General features: G+C 39.8%; 1 protein-coding gene across 4 annotated transcripts; it reads right to left on the bottom strand.

The window, feature by feature from the left end:
* Nucleotides 1–508: 508 nt before the first annotated feature.
* LOC137278243 (COUP transcription factor 2-like) lies at nt 509–16,772 on the bottom strand. Of its 4 annotated transcripts, none has more exons than XM_067810462.1 (4): nt 15,549–16,406; nt 14,141–14,668; nt 2,765–2,836; nt 509–2,463 (listed from the first exon to the last, which is right to left on the bottom strand). In XM_067810462.1, exons 1-4 carry the CDS (start codon nt 16,036–16,038, stop codon nt 2,189–2,191), a joined length of 1,365 nt encoding a protein of 454 aa, XP_067666563.1. In that variant the 5' UTR covers nt 16,039–16,406; the 3' UTR covers nt 509–2,188. The 4 variants fall into 4 exon arrangements, with proteins under 4 accessions (XP_067666563.1, XP_067666562.1, XP_067666564.1 ...); XM_067810461.1 differs by having other exon boundaries at nt 15,534–16,385; XM_067810463.1 differs by lacking the exon at nt 2,765–2,836 and having other exon boundaries at nt 15,534–16,772.
* Between the last annotated feature and the right edge of the window lie 5,200 nt (nt 16,773–21,972).

Raw genomic sequence — 21,972 nt, 5'->3', positions numbered from 1 at the left:
CCATCTTTAATGAAAGAACACCGATATTCTCAGTGTATCAACTTCTTTTGTACATGTCTCAGAGACGATGTGGAACAAGTTGATGTATACATATGACCATGTAAGGGGTGCTCCCTCTGTCCCATACTCCCTGAACCACATTATTTTCCCTACTGCCTTGTCCTCCCTCAAAGCCTGAAGTCCTAAATGTAGTCTAGTCTAAAAGTCTAGATTCCCCATCTTCTGAATCACTGGTTTTCAGTTTAAATGGGTGTATTTGTTACAATTAAAATTATATATTTGCAGAGACTAAGCTTTAGTCTGTGCCCTGAACCACGCCCGAACATACAAGTACTATTTGTACGTATGACTGTATGTAATGTTGTTTTACCTATGTACAACACTGTATGTTGAAGCATAGTTATATGAATGGTTATCTGCTTCTGAACTGATATTGAAACAACACGAAGCAGAAAGCTGTTGTCCTAAAACAACGAACGAAAAATGAAAAGAGGACAATCACTCAGAATTGAATTTTAACATCAGTTTTAATCGTATTAAAGCCCATTGTATAGTGTCTTTGACACACAAGTATAGAAGCGGACAACAGTGAAAATATTCGCCGAGCAAACAAAAAGGAGAGTAGGTCATACATAAAACGATCATTATACAAAACGCCTTTGCGTGGCAACGGAACGGACACTGCTTTTTTTCAAGAAGCAACAAACACTATAAAGATGTGGAAATGGTCGCAAGCAAGGTTGTACTATCTCTCCCGTGTTTTCTACTCTATGAGTACTGTTTACAGATAACACGGCAGTATTCGCTTGGGAACTTTTGGCATTAGCTAATAACTTTTGAGTTTTTGGTAATTTACAAGCACACAATTCACGAAATACCTTCTGTATAGTTCGGTGAGTAATAACCCTGGACACTACAATGACATGAGGATGACATATTAGGGACGAAAAGTATCTATTTAACAGACAAGTATTTTGATCTGGAATTTGTTAAAAACTGCTGATGGTTTACCCCCTGGGGCATCTCCAAAAGTGCTTTTAACCTATCAAAATAGTCTCTGCCTATTAAAGGGACTCTCTTCCTAATGCAAATGAAATGATATGGTTTAGAACCATTGAAATGAACTAGTGACAACACATTTACAAGAACAGATAATGAACACTTTGTCGATATTTCTACATCCTGCGTAAATCTATTCAATAGACATCATTTGTGACATATGGAAAGTTTTGATTTGACAAAAATGATGGGAATACTTGAAAATGGTAGAATACAAGAGTCATTTTTTACAAAAACAACACTATTTAAGGTTGAACGAACCTTTTGCGTCGACGGTCATGTCGTTTGCTTCGTGAATACACTCAGCGATAAGTCTCATTGAAACTTGGTTTCTTCAAATCGGGCAATACCAGACAATGACCGAGCAAAAAGGGCGTGGATTAAGTCAATGACGAAGTAACTACAGCTGCCCTTGTTGAACGATGAAATGGTGCACGTGGTGCACACTTTATGATGACGAATACACACTTTTTGATGACGTAGTCTTCATTCGAATGTAGAAGAGAAGGTGAAATACCGGCCTAACTCCTGTGGCCGCGGGTGCACTTCGGCTGGCACCCGAACTGGCATTAGGTTCATAGTGTCGCATGGCTTCATATTATCGGCCCTTGAGGGTTTCCAGGAGAAAAGGCTGATTTTTGGGTCCCTTCAGCCCGCTCGTGACGGTTGTTCAGCACTTGTTTCGGAGCTCAGCACTTTTCCTTCATCAATTATAGCACTTTTGTCTCGTACATCAGGATACAATAGTAACCCGACATACAGCGTACCGCATGAAGTCATCATCTCTTAAAGGGTCATTTCGAGTATTTTATAGCACATTATGAAGATCTCTAGGGTAATAGAGCAATAATCAGTACAGGCTAAAATTCAGCCCAAATTTGTCAAAGTCAAAACCGCTAGAATTTACACAAACTTCTCAACAACCATGTGCTAATGTCGATAAACGCACTGTTCGTACAAAAGCCATTATATTGAGATGGATAATAGCACTAACTGGTAATCGAGTACGTGGTTGACCGCATGGGTCGCCAGACAGTTTGACCTTTGGCTAGTCAAAGATTGCCAACATTCGAGACCAACAGGTCTGCTTCCACCGGGCCCTTCTCGGAAAGACTAGGATTCTGGTTCCTCACTGTATCGACATGTAGGGCCAGTTGAAAGAGCCTCCGCTCAACAACATATCACGTATAAGAGTCTCGATTGGGGTCTTCCCTACCAGTCTCACGAAGAAAAGCTGCTCAATGACCTGAGCACTGACCGAGCGAAGGGATGGAAGTCTCAGAAGAAGTTTTCCGAATCGGGTAGGCTGGTTTGGATACTGGCTGCGTACATATTCCTCGAGGGCGCATTGGGATTTCTCTTGAATACTTTCAATGTGATTGGCATCAGACAAGCCACAAGCATCTGAAAAAAGAATCAATTCATTAGCACCTATTCATCAAGTTCAAAATGATAATTCAGCTCAGAATCCTTTTCGAATTCTAACTAAGAGTCTTTCTGTTTCATATTCATGACGCAGATATTGATCTTAGATTGAGTGATGAAGTGATGTCACTGCTAACAAATGTGTAATATCTATATTTTCATAACGTTTGTGCGTGACACTGACTTCTTCCTTTTCAATAAATATTCCTTACAGATGGAAACAGAAACATTTTATTTCATGTTTCGTGCAAAAGGTTTGGGCCAGAAATTGTATAATTACATATTTCGCTCGTCACTCCATTGTCACCTAGCAAGACTGGAACCTTTCTAGCTATTTGTCCACGGCTACATTCTGAATAATAGAAAAATACTTCAGCCTTCGTAAAACGTCAAATTATCAATATACTTTTATCGAAATTAGGGCTGCATTAGTAGGACTGCTTAAGTATTACCGGTATATCACAACAAGCTTTTCAAACGATACGTATTACATGACGTTCGTCTGAGAACCGGCATACTGGGCGAGTACATGTATAAGTTTTCTTATTATCTTTATGGTTTACATATAAATCTGCACATAGTTTCATTCACAAAAAATGTGCTCCTTCGTTAATAAAACACTACATACTGCTATACTATATATTGTATAAATATGAAACTAGAATGGATGACTATGCAACCTAATGCTGAGATTGCTGTTATCAGTTTAAAGACATATAATGTTGAAAATAGACTTGACATGCACAGTTAGGTTCACTCACTGTCACACACTTGCGTTTCCGATATATCGCAATACCGGTACCTGAATCGCACTATATTGCATTACAATCTGTTTGCCAGTATACAGCAGTAATCTAAAAATCTCAACATTAGGGATCTTTAGCCACTTGGTTAAAAATATTGTCAGTTGCATATGGTATATATTACCTGCAATAACTTCAGTACATATATTTCCCTTACCCCATCGATCAGTCGATCGTGATTCATTGCATATCATTAGATAGATAGATCAATGACCAGATAACCGTTATTTGAATGAAAACCCCATCATAAACAGAAATGAACTAAACTGCGCTTCCCAGAATCAGTTTCGGTTACTGATCTTATTTCGGTGTTGACAATAGCGAATACCCGTGGTTCGTGGAGAGTTCGTCAAGACATATTTGTGATCAATTCAGGTTGAACGGTTTTAATGTTTTATGTCTTTGTACGGCTGAGCAATCATTCTTTCATACTGCCTCTTCCAATTGCCTATTCAAACTTTTTCTCTCTCCAGCCTAAAACAAGCATTTAACAATTCCCCTATTGCATTTTTCATGACTACCACGTCAGTAAGCGTTATATATCTATTCACTCATTCTTTTCTGTCTGATGCGCAGTTTTTCCTGATTCCCTGCTTTGATTTAAAATTCCCACATCAGAGAATCTATCACAATCGAGGGACACGCCAGTCAAATATGTCTCACCAGGCTACTATTAGTCAGCGAAAATGATCACCTGTTTATCTTATGAGGTTACTGCTTGCTTTAAGAGTTACCACTGCATAGAATATCCCACAGATTTACAGATTTATATGAAAATTGCCCCCTATTGAACACTGAGACATTCTGGTATATTGGCTGCAATCATATCCTTGGAATGAAAATGAAGACAGATGTATTATCGTTTCCAAATAAATACTTATTGCTTTAAAAATCGGTATCCGATTTGAAAGACACAATCTGACAAGAATAAATATTGACTTATAAGTAGGTCTAACTTAATGGACACATCCAAACCAGCAAATGCATCATACTGGTGTAATTCGAAGTGTTTAATAGTCTTACTACTTCCATAAACGCCCTAACCTTTGACCTGGGGTCTTCCTCGCCACAAGCTATAAGTCCCTCACTCCACTCAAATTTAATACAGACTGAATAATCCTTCAGCTAAAGAGAAAACCATGCCTATCCCCCCACTGCCAGCGTTCTGCCGCGGTGCAGACAAAGAGTAGCATAAACAACGATAAAGACGTCGACACCAAGTCCAAGCAAATTGGAAGACAACTATCGATACGATGACCTGAGCGAACACGCCGGGATCTCAGATTGAAACACTTTGACAATAATATTTCGTGACCCCCTATCATAATGTATTGATCGCAATTCAGATAGATATTAGCTTTCGTCGGCCAAAAGGACGAGTAGGAATAATCATTTCAATTTTCCCTGACTGTCCATCGGCCGCAATGAGCATTTGGTCGGGTCTGGAGATTGAGTAGAAGGGTCTGGTTGAATCTGTTAGGGCCTGCGAATGACCGTACCGATATGAAATTGTCAGCAATGCTTGTATATGAAATTGTTCAAATAACAGCGGTCGTGTGTTCGGATGGCCATATTGGATCAGAGGATATTGATACAGATATAAAATGGTTCTTCGTTTGCTCTCAGTCCCGAACAATCCGTTCCACCACGTAGATTCGATTTTCCTTTGACTTTATCCGTTCGCTGAGGTCCTGTATCATTAAACAATGTCTCTCATATTTTCAACATAATTGGAGACTGTTGTAACAACTATTGACAGGGGAAAATTGAACCTTGGTTCCGTGGCATGGTGCTATTGAGGCAAGGCTGTTCAATTCCTAGTCCGTGGCCTATGCTCAGGATTACGAGGTAGCAAACCCGATAACTATAGATGGAATCAAAAGAACCTTTAAGTCCGAGTCGGCGCATTTCCGAACATTTTACGCTTGTGCTTGCAAGTAAACAGCGAACAAAGCCGAGATTCTGTCCGAATGAACACATCAAATAGGCATGTCATTATTTTAGCGTCGGTAATTATTTGAATTGCGGGATCACTTTAAGATAATGACTCCACTCGTGTAGGGCATTCTGCTCGGCTGCTAAACGGCATGGTCCTTCATCAACTACATGTGCAAGCCAGGAACTTTAGAGGTGTGAATGATTGTGCCACAATCGATTACATTTTGCCGAGTCCAACGTTCCTCGGTGGTTCAAAACCGTGGATGACGTGTCCGAGCGGTGCGGAAACAAATTATACACGTGCTTGCGGAGAAGCGATGTTATTTCTCAGCTCTTCTTCGCTACAGCTTTTCCAAAGAGTCACACCCTTTGAATGTTATGCGGCAAAGATCAGGAACTGGAGACTGCCCTCTAGTCAATAGGAGTTCGCAGTTGCAACATGAACTATTTGTTTTAATAAAATGAACAGGACAAGGAGAACAACCATTATATTAGTTGTCGTTGAATCCCGCCTCTACATCATCAGGAATTAATTTGTCTCCGCCGAAAACGGCCTTTTGTTGTGGTCGACTGTGACGCTGTTGGATTGAACGAGACATTACAAGAGCATAGAACACAAAGAAAAAGCCCATGGTAGAACTGCCTAAACATTGGTGTCTTTATAACGTTTAATTTAGATTTCATCGTGAGAGCTGCTTCTGATCTATTTATTATCCGATAACGGTTAAACAAGAAAGTCAAGTTTGAAAAAAATATTCTGTGGTAGCTACTCCAATGTTATCGGTAGGATGTATTTTTAACTACTTGATATTGATTGTTTTGTTGAATGTTGAAGATTAAAGTCGCTTCGAATTTACCGCTTCAAGTTGCACGAAAAGAGTGAATTGTCAGAAAAGTATTGTAAACAAGAGTCAGCCAATAGCACTGATTGACACAATGATGTGCGTGTAAGTACATGGATTCTCACTACTAATTAAAATCATGTCATAAAGGCTCTATAATCGGCGGGGAAAACTCCACAACTGCTTTAGACGTCAACACGCGCGGGAAAGAGAAAATTACACGGTCTATTTTGTGCACAAGAGAGCCATCAGAAAAGTTCAAACTAAACAGAGAGCATTTAAAGCAGGAAAAAAACTCAACTTCCTAAAATTAGCAGCAGGAAAATAGTGCAGGGATGAGCTTCCGTGGGGGCTTGGAAAGGTCGCCAACTACTATAAAGTTACGTTCGCTTGTGGCTTCAGGTCATGCGATATTATGTTTGTTATTACTTTTATAAACATATACACTTGTCAGGACGGTATAGTCGACAAGGCCGATCCGGATACTCTAGCACACGGCGCGCACCTAACCTGAAATATTTAACCTATTGCTGTAAGCTGTGTTCTAACAAGTTTTAATTACGACTGAAATGGCGGGTGCAGTGATGTGTATAAAATATAGCTGAAGTTAGGCTTGGTTTACGACACTCGTATTAACTGTAATGTATTATATTTGCCAGACTAATAGCCCTTGCGTACACCGTATTCCCAAACCTTATCCAATCTATATTAATAGACACCTATGTACATCAATCCTTATCCAGTCTACACCCCTACTCTCAATCATGAATTATATTTTTATTTCTTAATGGCTGCCAGTTGAGCAAAAGGTTCTCCTTTTGATATTTCATCAATATTCTTCCTTGAGTTTAATTGAATATTTTACATCAAATATGTAATTTAAACCGGAGTAATATGTAACACAATATGCACATATGCATGTCAGTGCACAGAGCTGCTGGAGACATGACCGGCACAAAGGCTTAATCGCTAGATATTAGATAATGTATCTCCTGTACATAACAATATTGAATGAGCGATTGAAATATGTGCTGTCTTTATTAGGCGGCGCGACATTGTCACCAGGTAGACCAATAGTTCAATATGTATCAGACAAGAGCCTATTGAACTATCATTGATTGCATCTGAAGCGGTGTTAATGACATGTCAGTTCAGTGTGTACAAGAGTGCGGTGTGAAAGTATGCAGACAGGCCTATCAAATGACATAATCTATAACCAAGGGACACTGTATGGAACCCAGAAAACACACATGCATACTCAATATAAGGTTAAGTCAATACATAATTTATCCCTCTATCGATATATCAATATTTATGAAATTTTTCGATTAATTAAAGTTTATTTTGAAAAAAACATTAACAAGTATTGTTCTAGCCTAAAATAAATCATATTTTTAATACAATTTCTGATGTTATAGATAAAATATATGTAAGTATGTAACGATTATAAAAATGAATTTAATTAATATTTATTGTTTTAAAACGAAATTTAGGAAATATGACATTTAACACTTCATTATGAGTTAAGTAATATGTATATAATAAGTATACTATACATGCAGATATGTTGGAGGCATATATGTATTGCTGCTACAATAATTAATTGCTTGACTGTTATTTATGCACCACATTGTTTAATGTAATTGTACGCTGTGACATATTATGATGAATAAATACACAGCATGGAGGTAGTACATATAAACATATAAAATTTTCTTGGCCTCATTTGGCATTCTTATCACGCTACACGCCACCATGGCCTACTTGTAAGAGTGACTAGACGGGACTAAGATCGCGGAGCAAGGAATGTGGTTTTCAAATTACAGGGTCAGGATCCGTATGGCCAACAGCTGTCACCCAACAGAGAGTTTTGATTCAACTAGCGGCAATTAGTCATATAATATATACACCATAGAATAATGACACTATCAACAAGAAAGGGGCCTTGTTTATGTTGTTCGTGGTTGGAAAATGATGAAAATTTGCTGTTTGAACTTTGGGTATTATAAATGTCGCTCTGCCGACACTGGGGTCTACGGCTCGCGAATAGCTCGCGACAATGACCTAGTTAAAATTCGAAAAGCTCCCAGCCGTCTTACAGTGAGGAGCTGTGCCTAGGATCTTTAAACATGTAATCGCGTCTTCACAGCCGGAAGAACATAGCAAATGCTAGACTGAGAAACTGCTATCATCGTTTCATCAACTGACCATATGTTACAAACCTGGGTTAAACCGACCTTTAGACAAACGCTCTGTACGTATGTCAATTTCCAGTTACTGTTAAAAGTACGCCAGTAATACGATAACACGGGCTTGACATTGTCCGTTGCGTAATTGTTACTTAAGACATACCTACCTACAAATCATGTTTTTAAATTGATCTTTATGTACGTCATTGGAAGTCTATCTATCACACCAAAGGTTACCTCGACCCGTGCTAACAGCACATTTCAATGAAAAAACGCTGTCGGGCAGTCCCTCTCCCCCTCATGTGACCTTGTCCCCCTCCTTCACCAGTGATATTTACTACAAACGGGGTCCACCAGTCGCAAGGGACGGCAATGAACAGGGACAGTCCTAGCCTCGCTCAGCGGTGACTTTTATGATTCATAAAATTGGGCAAAGATGGGATAATTTTAGGATGGGTATAATTTTAGGCTGGAAGGGTTAAATTGTATTATTATGAATTACGCGTTTGGTTGGGGAATAAAGGCGTGAAAACTGCGGCCAGAATATTGATATTTCAGGCGAACGCGCTTCTCTATGATGTTTTAAATCCTCATATTTTAGCGCTCGAACTCGCTTAGTATTAATCATTATTTTAACTTAACTCGAGCACTTAGAAATATGTCTGCTTAGAGCGTGGTTCTGTTTAAGTGGCACTGCCATGGGCGTGCGTGTGTTGACAACATTGCATAACCCTTAATACCTTCTAAAATGAAACAAAAAATATTTAATCAGTATAAAATAAAACAAATAAAATATATGAAATCATTTACCAGAGATGGAACTTTGTATTGACTTTGCTGCGACCACTGGGATTAAAAGGACAGAGGATGCTTAGTATCAGGTGACGTAATTGACGTTAAGACATATCAGGTTTTCATTAAGGCACCTTTGTATTCTGCTCAAAATCAATCCAACTACCAATCCAAAGTAATAATTATATATGTTTTTTATTATTATTAATAGTGTTAGGACATATCCTAGATATTCATAGGGTTGCAGCAACATGGAAACGACAGAGAACCTATTACTATTTCATATATACAATTTAGGAGAATATTATGCAATAACGTATGCCATCTATTAGAATACTAAACAGCGAGCATGCTTGTCAGAGCGTCAAGCGAAGCTCAGCGTCAACATATGTAAAATTCTCGGCATAGCTGCACAGTGCTAAAACCATGAAACACCTGCAGTCGACAACTCTGCGTATTGTTGATGGCGTAACACTGATGTGGCTGCTGGGAGGCCGACTGCAGCCCGCTTCCTTCACCAAACATCAACACATATTAAATATCGGCCACGACCTTTTACTGGATCAGGCAATTGGAATATATGTTCACTGTATGTTTCATAAACGCGCATGACCTGTGCAAAGGCTGGAACTAGTTACAAATGGTTGCTAATCTATTTACATCTACATTTGACTATGGCATTTAGATGTTACATAAGATATTACATCTGAACTTTGTAAAGCATTTATTATTTGTGAAGAGTTGAATTGTCTGAGTTTGACTTTCTTAATGAAATACTTCTTTTTCAAGTGTTATAGTTTAAGTGTTTTAAGATCTAGAAATCGGTGCACCGATTTAAAGTAACGGTTCTTATGTTACAAATGATGGCCAGTTTATTAACAGTGTTTGCAAACTACACATTCTGTCGTCGACTCTTTAACAAGTGGCAGTTATTAATGCATAATGAGATAAACAAACACACTGCACTGATCAATTACCTGTTAATACAAAGAGGAAGTGATTTCAACAGTGAATCTGAAATCTTTAATAAAGCCGCTCTCAGAGGCATTTAGTGTGGTTGCCAAATGAGCTCAAGTGTTTCTTCAAATCAAATAGTTTTAATCAGCTGTACCACAGCCCCATTTTCCCCTGCAATTATTGTGGCGGGAAATTTGGGCTCGCAGACGACATTTAGTCGTCTGCTACCACGTGCTGTTTAGTAAGCTTGAAGCAGACGAAGATTACACGTCAAAGCGGAAATCAGCGGAAGTTCTGCTTGCATGTTTTCACACAAATGATCAGCGACCCAGATCAGTTACAGAACACGAGCAGAGAAACTCTCTAGTCTCGTTTTAAAACTTTGCGCTTGACTGAACCTAAAAATGAAGCAGAGAATGACAGTCAGACAGCATAAATTACACCAATTTGAGCTGAACAAAGGCAAAAACTTCAGTGAATCATAATGCAAATAGTCAACCGACAAGTCTGCACTGGGGCTTCAGAATGTCGGCACATGTCAGAACCTTTCTTATTACAGCTATTTGTTTGTTTGCATATACCATGATTTTATGCATGTTTGAATACTGTGTGTTTGTCTATAATTAGTGGAGATTGGCACAGAATGGCTCAGAATGAACTCACGTGCTCATTTCTAAAGGATTTGCTTTGTGAACTATTATTGTCATAAAGGCATTAGGTAGGGAAGCCTGTTGTGGATAAATACCCGAATCCAACTTCATGGACAAGGTTGAACTACGCAGTGAGCTACCCTTAACAGTACATGATCCACCCATTGAAACAGATTCCTCTGTCAACATATCGGAAATACCATCTCAATACCTTCTGGTAATACCAAACTGTATTAATTTCATAACATGCCCTTTTCAGCAGCGACTTAAAATATTCTTATGATGTCGGTCTTTTGTTTTATCTTTCACAGGTATCACCACACCTGTCCTGAGATATAAACTATCGGTGCTATCAAAACATATGATTTTTATGGAACAGCCTTAGAGCGATACAAATTAACACGAGTGCAGGTATTGATTTCAAATGAAAATAAGCGCGGAGTATCGACTTAGAGGCTCTTGTTGTTTGAACAAATTTTTAGCTCCTGCCAACGTGATATTCAGAAAATTAGGTCCATTAGGCGATAAATATTTATGGAGTATGTTGAGGAATTCACCATAGCACATCCTTTTGGAAACGGAGATGCGTTGTTAAAGGAACTTGGTAAAGTATCTGTTATTTTAATAAACACCTTTTCTTTGACCACTGGATCGCGGGAAAACCAGGCTACTTCTCAGTGTTGTAATTACCAGTGTAACCCTGATAGTTTGGCGTAAAAACGTGTCATTTTCACACACACACACACACACACACACACACACACACACACACACACACACACACACACACACACACACACACACACGTACATACTCGCGTGTGTGTATATTATAATTTATATTTGATAAATATAACTTTTATCCTTAAGGACTAGTTCTTTAAATATGTCAGCAATCTTGCCTGGAGCTGTCTCAAACTCTACCACGTGCAGGAGATTAACTTATCGTCTGCTTCTTTCACTCACCAGAACTGCCGACTTGTTTCAGTGACCGCGTTACATTTCACGACAGAGTCTCTGCCATACTACCCAATTGCCTAATATGCACCAGCACAGATTTTGACAAAGGTCGAACAACTTGCATTGTCTTGTCGTCTGCTGGGCTAAATCGTCTGCTTCTACTCCGAAATCCTTAAGATCATGTCCCCCCTTGAACTGAGCGCGTGACCGTTGCTTTGCGCATAGGTGCAAAACATACTATGTCACGAACTACAAAACTTTGTCAACTCTGAATTTTTGACCAGTTAAATGCAAAATACCCTCTATGTCAATGAGACGACGTAGGATGTGGCTAAAGGGGCAAGGGTAACACGTTTCAGCACAATTTTTCTCTCGCAGTTTAACATGGGGAAGTGAACGTTAAAAGCCCCGTGGCACTCTTTATTTGTTCATTTACTTGTTCTCTTCTGTAAATCATTTCGAAATGCATCAGTTTGACTAAGTCTAACAAAGACCGTCGTGTTTTGTTGTCATTGGCTTAACCTCTAAGGCTCGCGTTGTGCCAAATGCGATGAAAATCCACGGCGATGCGTCCCCTAGTCTTTTCCTTCTTAGAACGGCTCCGTGAAGGGAGCAGAAGGGATCCCCATAGATTCCTAACCAAATTTTAATTTGAACAAGGAAGCAGAGCGGGTGTTTACTTGTCAAATCTCCCAAACTCCGAACCGCCATTATTGAAAATCCAAACTTCTTCCTGGAAAAAAGCAAGACAGTATCACTGTCTGATGAAATTGCTAAGTTTAAAGAATTCCCGTCTTGCTGAATTAGACCACTGTTTCCCAAGGAAACGACAAATTATGGTCAGGATCACCATCAGTCGAAGCACAGAGGATGAAAAACAGCAACCAATTTGGAAGAATATCTGTGATTTTGAATGACAGGGACTCTACGCTGTATAATTTCCTCCCTCGATTCAAAGACACACAAAGACTAAGTAGAAACTAAGCTCGTCTTGTTTGATAGCAGAACATCCATCCAAACCCAGAGATTCCAAGAAAAATTTCCAAACTGTAATTTATAATAACGGCTGTGGCCTTTGCTCTTGTAGCTTGACATTCTCTGAGTTTATAGAACCTAATTCGCATATCGGTCCTTTATCAAATCTCCGTTAATTCATACGAACAAATGTACTATGTATTTAATGGTGTAGAACTATTTCTAGTTGTTCATTGTTATGGACTTTGATAGATCTGTTCGCCTTGAGCCGTGTTGTCACACTATAAGATTCACATACAACTTATTCCACCCATATCCTCTCATTCCGGAATTTTAAATTGGCAAAATCAATTCTAAACCGCCTAATGAATGGACTTGTATTGACTTGCCGATCAATAAATCAAATGTTGACTGTAGTACAAAAGCTGAGGGTTTATCGATACAATCTACTGATCATACCCAAGCGTTAATTATAGCTTTAGCCCTATTCCTCGAGTTTATTGTCTAATAATGTGCAGAATATTCAGTCGGTAGTTTTTTTAGAGCCAGCTGCCCTCAATTACTTAACCCACACAAATATGTACGACACACATAGCGATGAAGAAATATTGCTGGACTTCTAAACATTTCTTGTCACAGCACATACTCTCCTCCCCATTTTTTAACTTCCTTCATCATGTACGAATAATTGAGCTGGTCGTTCTATTTAATTATTAATGTATTTTCGAGTGCGACAGTTCTCTTTCAATTTGATTCTAATTATTAATTAAAACGCGTCAAGTTTGGTGAAGACTTAAAGCTGCCACTGGCACTTAAGGGAAGGTGTAGCTTTTGTACTGTGCTATCTGTCGGCCTATCATACCCTCCAAATAACAATCACCCTATCATCAACAGTGATTGTCATTTTAAGGTTTAAGACCTAGACACACTTTCCGGGATTTAGTATTCATTGTTTATTTATCACATGAACAATAACTATAGTGGTAGAGATTGAGTGAAACCACTTGCATTACTGCATGGAGGACGTATTAAGCATGTGAAAATTATCAACATCTCGCAATATGTCGAGGAAATGGGTACTTCAGATTATATCTAATTCACGATTTTACTCAATAACAATGCATCTAAAAAACTGTTAACTGTAACTAATGTACAGGTTATATATCATGGGCATCCTGCTCGGTCCTTTAAACCAAATTGTGACAATTTTAAATTGGTTGAAAATTGATAACAACTGAAATCGGTATTGGAATTCTTGACATTTTACACCGCTACATGGAAGGGTAAGGAATTCGAGTATAATTGTGGTTTTGTTTAGATGTAAAATGTTTTTACTCGTATGAAATTATACAACAATGTCACACGCGACCACCTTTGACAAACTGTCACGGGTTTCGGGGTTTGATAACGTGCAACAAGACAAACCTGAGCTACCTTTGAAAAACGACAATTTACTATCTACAAACACAACAAAATCAACAAAATATCTTCCTAAAAGGGTAAAACGAAAGAAAAACAAAACAGAATTACCACACAAGTAAAAATCCTCACCTGAGCTGAAAAGGACAATCGCTTTTAAACAGCTGTATTCGGCCGAGTCGACATGAAGGGCCTTCAGTTTCTCCACCTGTTCTTGAAATATACGAATATGATCCATGAAAGCCACAACTCTGTCGGCAGCCATGGGGCTGGCGTGAAGGCCAGCGGCTGCCAGAAGCGGGGCCACATGGAGGGGCATGGAGCACTGGGCGGCATTCAAGACGAAAAGTTCGCTCCACCCCAGACGCAATAGTGCCACTTGGTCGGTCACTTGGAGGTCCGGGAAAAATGGGATATTTCTTGACCACTCGACTGCGCTAAAAAGCAGCCTGGCTGCCAATTCGCAAATATTCTCGATTCCCATAATATTATTTGGCTGCATACATTGTCCATAGCGAGACGTAGGGTAGGGTTCGGCCCTTAGTAGCATAGATATAAAACTGGAAAGATAAGTATGTCCATTCAAGGGATCCCCATTTGGGAAGGCCATCTGCCCCGGAAAGGGGTGTTGTGTAGGGGGAACACGACCTCTTTGAACAGCTGTGAAAAAAAACAGGAACACATGTTATCTTGAGTGGTGGACCTTGCTTGCGAGACTTTACCTAAAGCTTGTTTTTTTTAAAAAATAAACCTTTTCACCTACATAATATTTAATATCAGGCAAATTGAGATACAAGTGCCAAGGAACAAACCAGTCTAGAAGTTTTAAAATTTCGACTCATTCTTACCAGAACTGCCTGATCATTTTAAAGATGCACAGGTTTACACAACTACTCTCTCTAGCCGATACTCGTGATTTCATGTTTTGGAAACAGGTGCTGCCACACTACGTAACATCATACATGCATTTAAAACATGTACACACATGTAGAGAAGGGAGTTTTTGTTTTTAATATTTTCTAATTACTGTCAACAACATAACTGTCATTTAACACACATTGTCCTGACATGAGGATCTAGTGAAGTCACTGAGAAGTGTGGATATGTACAGTGCCTGTAACGTTCTCGGGACACAGACAGCAGGTAGACATCTCGTTCCCACTGGTGGAATGTTGTAACCATAAACCATTCCTTATAACTTTTCTAACCTACACATCCTACACATCTGGCAGTTTTACACTGATAAGATATAATGTTTAAGGAGGCAAACAGGCAATTTTAACAAAAATATTCTTCTTTCGCTTTTATATTCCCATGCATGTTTTGTAATAATTTTGACATGTCAATGGTATCAAAAGGTATCATCAAATCCAAAATAATCTCACAGAAATCAGATACTTTTGAAAACGGGTTCACATACTCTTTGGGTACAGATACATGAAATGTCGTAATTGTTTTCTGTCCTCATGTTAAGCAATGCACTGTGCATCTTTAAAAGATAAGTTGTCTATCATATTACACTGACCTGTATCCCACCTACCTTCCCTCCTCATCCCCATCTTTAGACACTTCTTCAGGCGGCAATATTGGCACTGATTCCGGTGGTGCTGGTCTATTGGACATGTTCTGTTCCCTCGACAGGTGTATGTCAAGTTCCGTCTTACAGATCTCTTGAAGAAACTTTTACATCCCTCACACGTAAACTGTCCGTAATGCTTCCCGGAGCTTTTATCTCCACAAACCACACATTCGATATGTTGTTTGTTGTTATTATTAGTTTCAGAGTTGTTGTTAGACGTGCCATTCTGCTGAGAGGTGGGAGTGCTGTCAGTAGACGCCTGGCTGAGAGGCGTGGTGCCAGGGGTAGGGGTGACAGCCGTGGGTGTCGGGCCGGGCTGCCCCGGAGCCGGGTGGGGCGCCGCTGTTGGGGTCGGTGTCGTCGTACACCCAATATCGTCGGTGGGGTCGCGCCAAGGGGTAACAGTACTCGGGTTGACAGTAGGTGGGGACATCGCCATGGTGAGCTGCATGCACAGTATAGTAAGGTAAGGATTCCCACAAGATCAAAGTCTCTACAACGCTGTTAGCCTTGTGTCATGGGGTAGAGTCGAACCGACTAGTCCAACAGAGTCCAAACAACTGGGCGGGCGACAACAGATCCTCTCCTAAGTGCCTTCTTTTCCCTCATGAGCCCTTCGTAACAGCAGAGCGATGCGGCCTTGATGCCTCTCTCGCCCATGAGCACACAGTAAATATAATCGTACTCTCTACTGCAGAGCTATTGAATCAGAGTGAAGCCCTATACGCGTATGAATCGACTCAACCTATTGGGAGAGTGTACGGCCGTCCCGCTTATGCTCGAGCGGCTTTGAACTCTGACACTTCTGTTGAAACTGCTAAGTTTCTATGGTTACCTCTCCTTATATGGAGAGCGGTGTCATGCGAGTTCAAGAAGTGTATTGGTGAGTGACAATTACTGTCGTATGGTCAGAACCCGCAGCCACACGGGGCATAACCGTAGCGCTCAGGGATGCAATCCTATTGGTCCGCACTATCATTCATTATACTCTCCTCGATTGTCAGGCCTCGCGCACATATCCCTACGCTCCGTGTTCTCTCACCGCTCACGAGGGTCGCGCGCACAAGTGGTCCAATCGGCTTCGCTCATTCAGCGAGGGGAGGAAGGCCAACCTAAAATATTACGGAGGTGACGGGAGAGGGAGGTGAAGTTCCCGTGCTCATCAAAATAATTACTGATTCATATGAAATCTCCTCGGCATGCCGCCGAAGCTTGCGGTCGTCTGCTAGCCTCACAGTCGTCTGCCGACTCTCGAAGCGCGCGCTCCTTGTGCATAGCAGAAGACCTCAACGGGGCAGGGGTGATTCCTGGCTAAGAGTAGGGTCGGCTCTCCGAACTCCACAGCAGAGGACAACATGACGAATGATAGAACCCAGGCACCCAATGTTGATGATTTTAGTTCCTTGATATACCCAAGATTTTTTATACGTCAAAAACATATCTCCAACTTTAAACAGTCTTTCACCACCCCATTCATGTGAAGCTCTAATCTTTAAACTTTCTACAGGAAGCTCTCGTGGCAAATTTCATTGATAACTTAATCTATCGGTTCAGATGTATGACGCTTCGATTGGGTCCTCAACGTCTTACTAACAGTCTGGGCCGTGACCTAGTGCTCGGGTCACAGAATTAGACAAGGATGTCCCCTAACCCAAGCCCCGTAATCTTATCCACATGCCTCTCTCGCTGACCTCTATATTTAGTCGAGCGCTGTTGTACATTGCGCAAGATCACTGTTGGTTCCAGCTGACGTCTGTGGCTTGCTAACCAAGCGAGCAATGCATCACAGCCCCCTTAACAAAAAAACACTGATCAGCGGTACAAGAGCGATCCTGTGGCCAATTTCAATATGTGGGTGAATAGACATCACATGAAATAATTGAACTCTGTGGACCAGTTGACACATAGTAAAACAGTTACACTTAATATATCTTTAACGTGTTGGGTTTGAGTTCAACTAGAGATAATGCAGAAAGCTAACTCCGTGTGACCTTAAAACTGTTATCAAACTCTACACAGGCTGAAAAGCATATATATTGTTACCGAACAGTATGGTAGAGAAGATCCCAACATAAATGATCCAGTTACTTGGGGATCGATATACACCACGGATGACTTGATGTGTACATATGACTGGTGAACTTAGCCGTTGCATTGACTTCTCCCAGTGTCAGGCGATTTATGATGTCTACAGCAGTGAGGAACACGTTTCTCTCAGAATGTATTAGTTTTTATTTCACCGAGTAATTAGCGGAGCTATCAATCATGCGGCGAGAGCAAAATACGTCCTATTACTCGTGGGTATTTTCTGGATAAACACAACAATAACAGAACACGAAACTGACTTCTGTCGCGAGGTTCAAACACGAATTACCAATAAATAATTTTCCGAAATTGTTTTGTAGTATATTACAGATGATAATGATTTTCATTTCGGCATAGAACCAATCTATACTTTTATCACCTCCTTATGAAGAATACTGATGTCACCCATCTGATCGTTCACAGTCTATGAAAGTACGTTGTAACAGCATCAAGTCAACTCAAGTAAACTCCTGTCAGTATACCACATACCTTCATTACTATGCATGGAAATGTTTACAAATGTATTTTATTTATAAGTAGAGAGTATATTATATAAAGGTTGTACATCTACTAATATTGAGAGAACAGTTCGTAACAGAAATGAATATATCCAATGACTCTCGATGGGAAAGGGGGGCACAACTCCTCTATCAGGTAAAATACAATTCTTCAACCGTTGGTATTATTGATATACATCATTGTGAGTCTAGGTTGATAAACTCTCGGAGCGGGACATATGTCTACTACAGTGTTAAGCAAATCGAACGTCCAAGGGCACCGTGACACGGGCGCAATATGGCGCAACCCTGGCACACCTGGCGTGTCAACTATGTACAAGGTCAATAATTATGTTCTAATAAATTCTGCTCGGAACTCTATAATATGCAAACAAATTCCCACAAATGGTCTTTCTGTTGCGTCTCAGAAATGCTAATTAGAACCAATTAATTCTTAATACGTAAATACCTACCATGTCATCGTTAGAAACTTCGTCGGTTTTAATGTTGAGGAAATTTAATTGGATGAAGATTAAGTATACAAAATGTGAACTTGAATTTTATTTTTTGTAATTTCTTTTTTAAAGAAAACGGTTAAACGTTACAGAGATCTGAATTATGATTGCTGTATTATTTCATATTTCAAATTGCAGGTTCGGACCGGTTACCTCCCTTGGTTTGCACATTGCGCGATAACAGATAATATTGATTTGGAAAAAAATACGTGACACGTGGCTGTATCTCCACACTGTGAAAATATACGATTTTTAAATGGCATTGAATTTCAAATACATGTTAGTCATGTCCAAATATCTACCCGTGTTAAATATTAAAACATAAATGGTTTGTAAATTCATCGAGAACATGGAATAATGGCAGTGAGTTTATAAATTTAGAAAGGTACGACGGGACATAAGCTTGACATTCCTTAGCAGTGTAGCTATTACTGATAAAGAGTTTCAAGTGAGAAAAGGGTTGTGACCTAAATCATACAAAGCTATACTACGGAGACGCCAGTCTCATATGATATGTCGGTTGGATAGATAGCTTTATCAAACAAGTCCTCTTTATTTAGCCCTGGGTTTTAGCTTAAGTTTCATACTGTCTCGTAAGTTCTATGAGGAAGGTAGTCACATTTACAGAACAGGCGAAAAACATCTTTACGATGTATTCGGACATCATATCAATGTCAGTTTAACCTCTCAAAAAAAAAAATCACGCGTCAAATTCTATTATAAATCACAGTTGTGAAGCTCTTATTGAAAATTGAAAACCGAGGTTAGGTTTAAATGAATAGCGATGAAACATTGCTTTAGCACCGTGACATCTTGGCAGGACCTCTTTCGCATTCATATCAGGTCGTAGAACCTGGTAGATCAAATACATTGTACAACGCTTCGTGCTTTGAAATATGAATCCCTTCAAACAGTATTCACTGTCATGAAAATGTATGCACTTATGCCTAGTATGTATGCTTTGCAGTGTCACTGCGACCTCATATCAGTGTAAAGAACCGCATAATACATGTTAATGTTAGATAGCGGTACGACCCGAACACAGAAACACGCCAGTCAATGGTTTGTATAAGTTATGCGCTTTCATTATGTCGTCTGCTACACATGTATGCACTCAGCTTGGAAACCGCGTTGCCTCGGTCGACATGTAATGTGACTGTTATGTGTGCTCTTTTAGCAGCAGTGAAGAGGAATACGACCTTCCTGCCCATTCGTGGCACCTGTGCTGAAGGTATAGCAACGCTGTACAAACACCACTGTCATATCTATGGCGTGAAATGTCGTCGGACAAAAGTTGAGTGAAAAGTTTGATACACTCTGTAATACTCATGAGTCAGACGACATGAGATGAAGGTGTGAGCTCTGCCCTCATGGGCTGTTGCCTTCAGCAGATGGGCTGTCACAGTTGCAGACGACATTTTCAAGTTGGCCTTTGTGTCGTCTGCTCACGAGGAAAGGTCGGAGTTCTCGCCCTCTTAGACCCAAGGTCTGTCTAAATGGGCCCAAATAGGGCCTTGCAGGATAAAACTTTCCAAAGATATACGACCTATGACCTTGTGCTATTTTCACCATTCAGTTCTGAGACAGTGACTTGGAGCGATTTTCATGTATTGTTCTCCACAGGCCTAGATATGCAGATGGCGACTTTACACCTTTTCAATCAAAACTGAAAGAGTCGGTTTTAGACGTGATTGGATAACCGTGGTCTTCATGACATCACGCTAGGCACGTAATAACAACGTCGCGAGACCTAATACACAGGTCGGCACGAATTACTTTGTATATTGGCACGGTGCATTGGACAACTCAATAAATTATGTTATTTTACAAATACATTTCTTGATCTACGCTCGAAAATTAAACATATCGGTGACATATGCGACCGACATGTTCAAACTATCATGGAACGACAATATATCAAATGGCAACAAATATCACGAGGCCTCGCACTGTCTGGATATGACTAGGTCCAGTATTGATGTTTCGGTGCAGATGGTATTGATTATATAAACATATACCATCATAAATTCCATTAAAATTATTAATTAGCGATCCTGACCTTGAGGACGAGTCTAGTTACAGTGGCATGACAATGAAATATCACAACATGCCTCATAAAATCCTTCCTATTTCAATACCTAATTTTGAGCAAATAAACCTCGCCAATGTCACTGCCGATGTATAGTGATTAAAAACAAAATGATTACATTTTACAAATTTGACTTGAAACAAGAAACAAAAGTCTGTCCCACATTACCTGAAACATCATTTCCCAACAGCTCACCCCTCTCTGAAAGCCCTAAATTAAGCAAGTCTAGAGTCTCCACGGGACTCATTTTCAATTTAAATGGGTTTATTTGTTACAGTCAAAACTATACACGTACAATTTTGAAATAAGTAGGGGATATTCCACTTTGCGAGGATGCCACTAGTCAATGCCAATGCCAATGCTTATGGGAAAAAGTAATATATATCCATGCAGATGAAACATTTCTAAAGGAATCCCTTTGTTTTTCTTCATCATCTGTTTCATCCTTGACGTAATCGTTTCATTTTATCAATCTTGTAAATCCAGTGTACCCTATATTTTTAATGGTATATATTCAGAGACTAAGCGTTAGTCTAAAGGAAACATGCGCCATGACGTTTATCCCAACGTTGTTCGTTATGTCGTGGCGGTCGATGACTGCTTCCAGTGTAGATAGTGACGAGTGGCTTTCAAGTACACATCGAAAGCCTCCTCATTTGTCCTTCTTCAATAGCCGGCTTGTGTAACTAGATGTTATGGAGTATAGACTGCAAGGTAGACGAGATCACTCCAAACCATTGTAACCAATACCGACAAACCATGTGTTACAATCAATGATCAAGTTTGAAGCAGATACACTTGGAACGATCTCTTTTCTCCTCCGACCGGCGCTGGCCTTTGTCAATATTATTGAGGTTGGAAATTGATTCTGATGCGTGTGTATTACGTCGGGCGATGTCAATAGGGATAATTCGTCACAAAGTTTATTTTCATTGACAGGTGTTTTAAATGTAACCGAATATAAGCATATCCTAGGTGTCTCAACCAATGGGTACCATAGTGTATTCAACACTTGCTAAAGAACGAATATTAACACATCCTAGGTGTCTCAACCAGTGCATATGACACAACATTAAACGTATGTTTAGTAACCGAATATAAACGTCTTAACCAATGGACATCATACTGCATTAAACGCTTGTTTAAGAGCCGAATGTAATGAAAGCCTAGTTGTCTCAACCAGTGCATATGACACAACA

The sequence above is a fragment of the Haliotis asinina genome, chromosome 3, assembly GCF_037392515.1.
Source record: "Haliotis asinina isolate JCU_RB_2024 chromosome 3, JCU_Hal_asi_v2, whole genome shotgun sequence".
NCBI lineage: Eukaryota > Metazoa > Mollusca > Gastropoda > Lepetellida > Haliotidae > Haliotis > Haliotis asinina.
This window is presented reverse-complemented; position numbering and strand designations above follow the sequence as displayed.

What these genes read in the sequence shown, in the direction of transcription:
- LOC137278243 (XM_067810461.1), bottom strand. Translation starts at nt 16,038, where the DNA reads ATGCAGCTCACCATGGCGATGTCCCCACCTACTGTCAACCCGAGTACT. An exon ending in GGAAGGTAGGTGGGATACAG is followed by an intron (nt 14,669 to 15,533) that starts GTCAGTGTAATA and finishes TTTTTTTCACAG; the next exon opens with CTGTTCAAAGAGGTCGTGTT. An exon ending in GATTGTCCTTTTCAGCTCAG is followed by an intron (nt 2,837 to 14,140) that starts GTGAGGATTTTT and finishes TCTATTATTCAG; the next exon opens with AATGTAGCCGTGGACAAATA.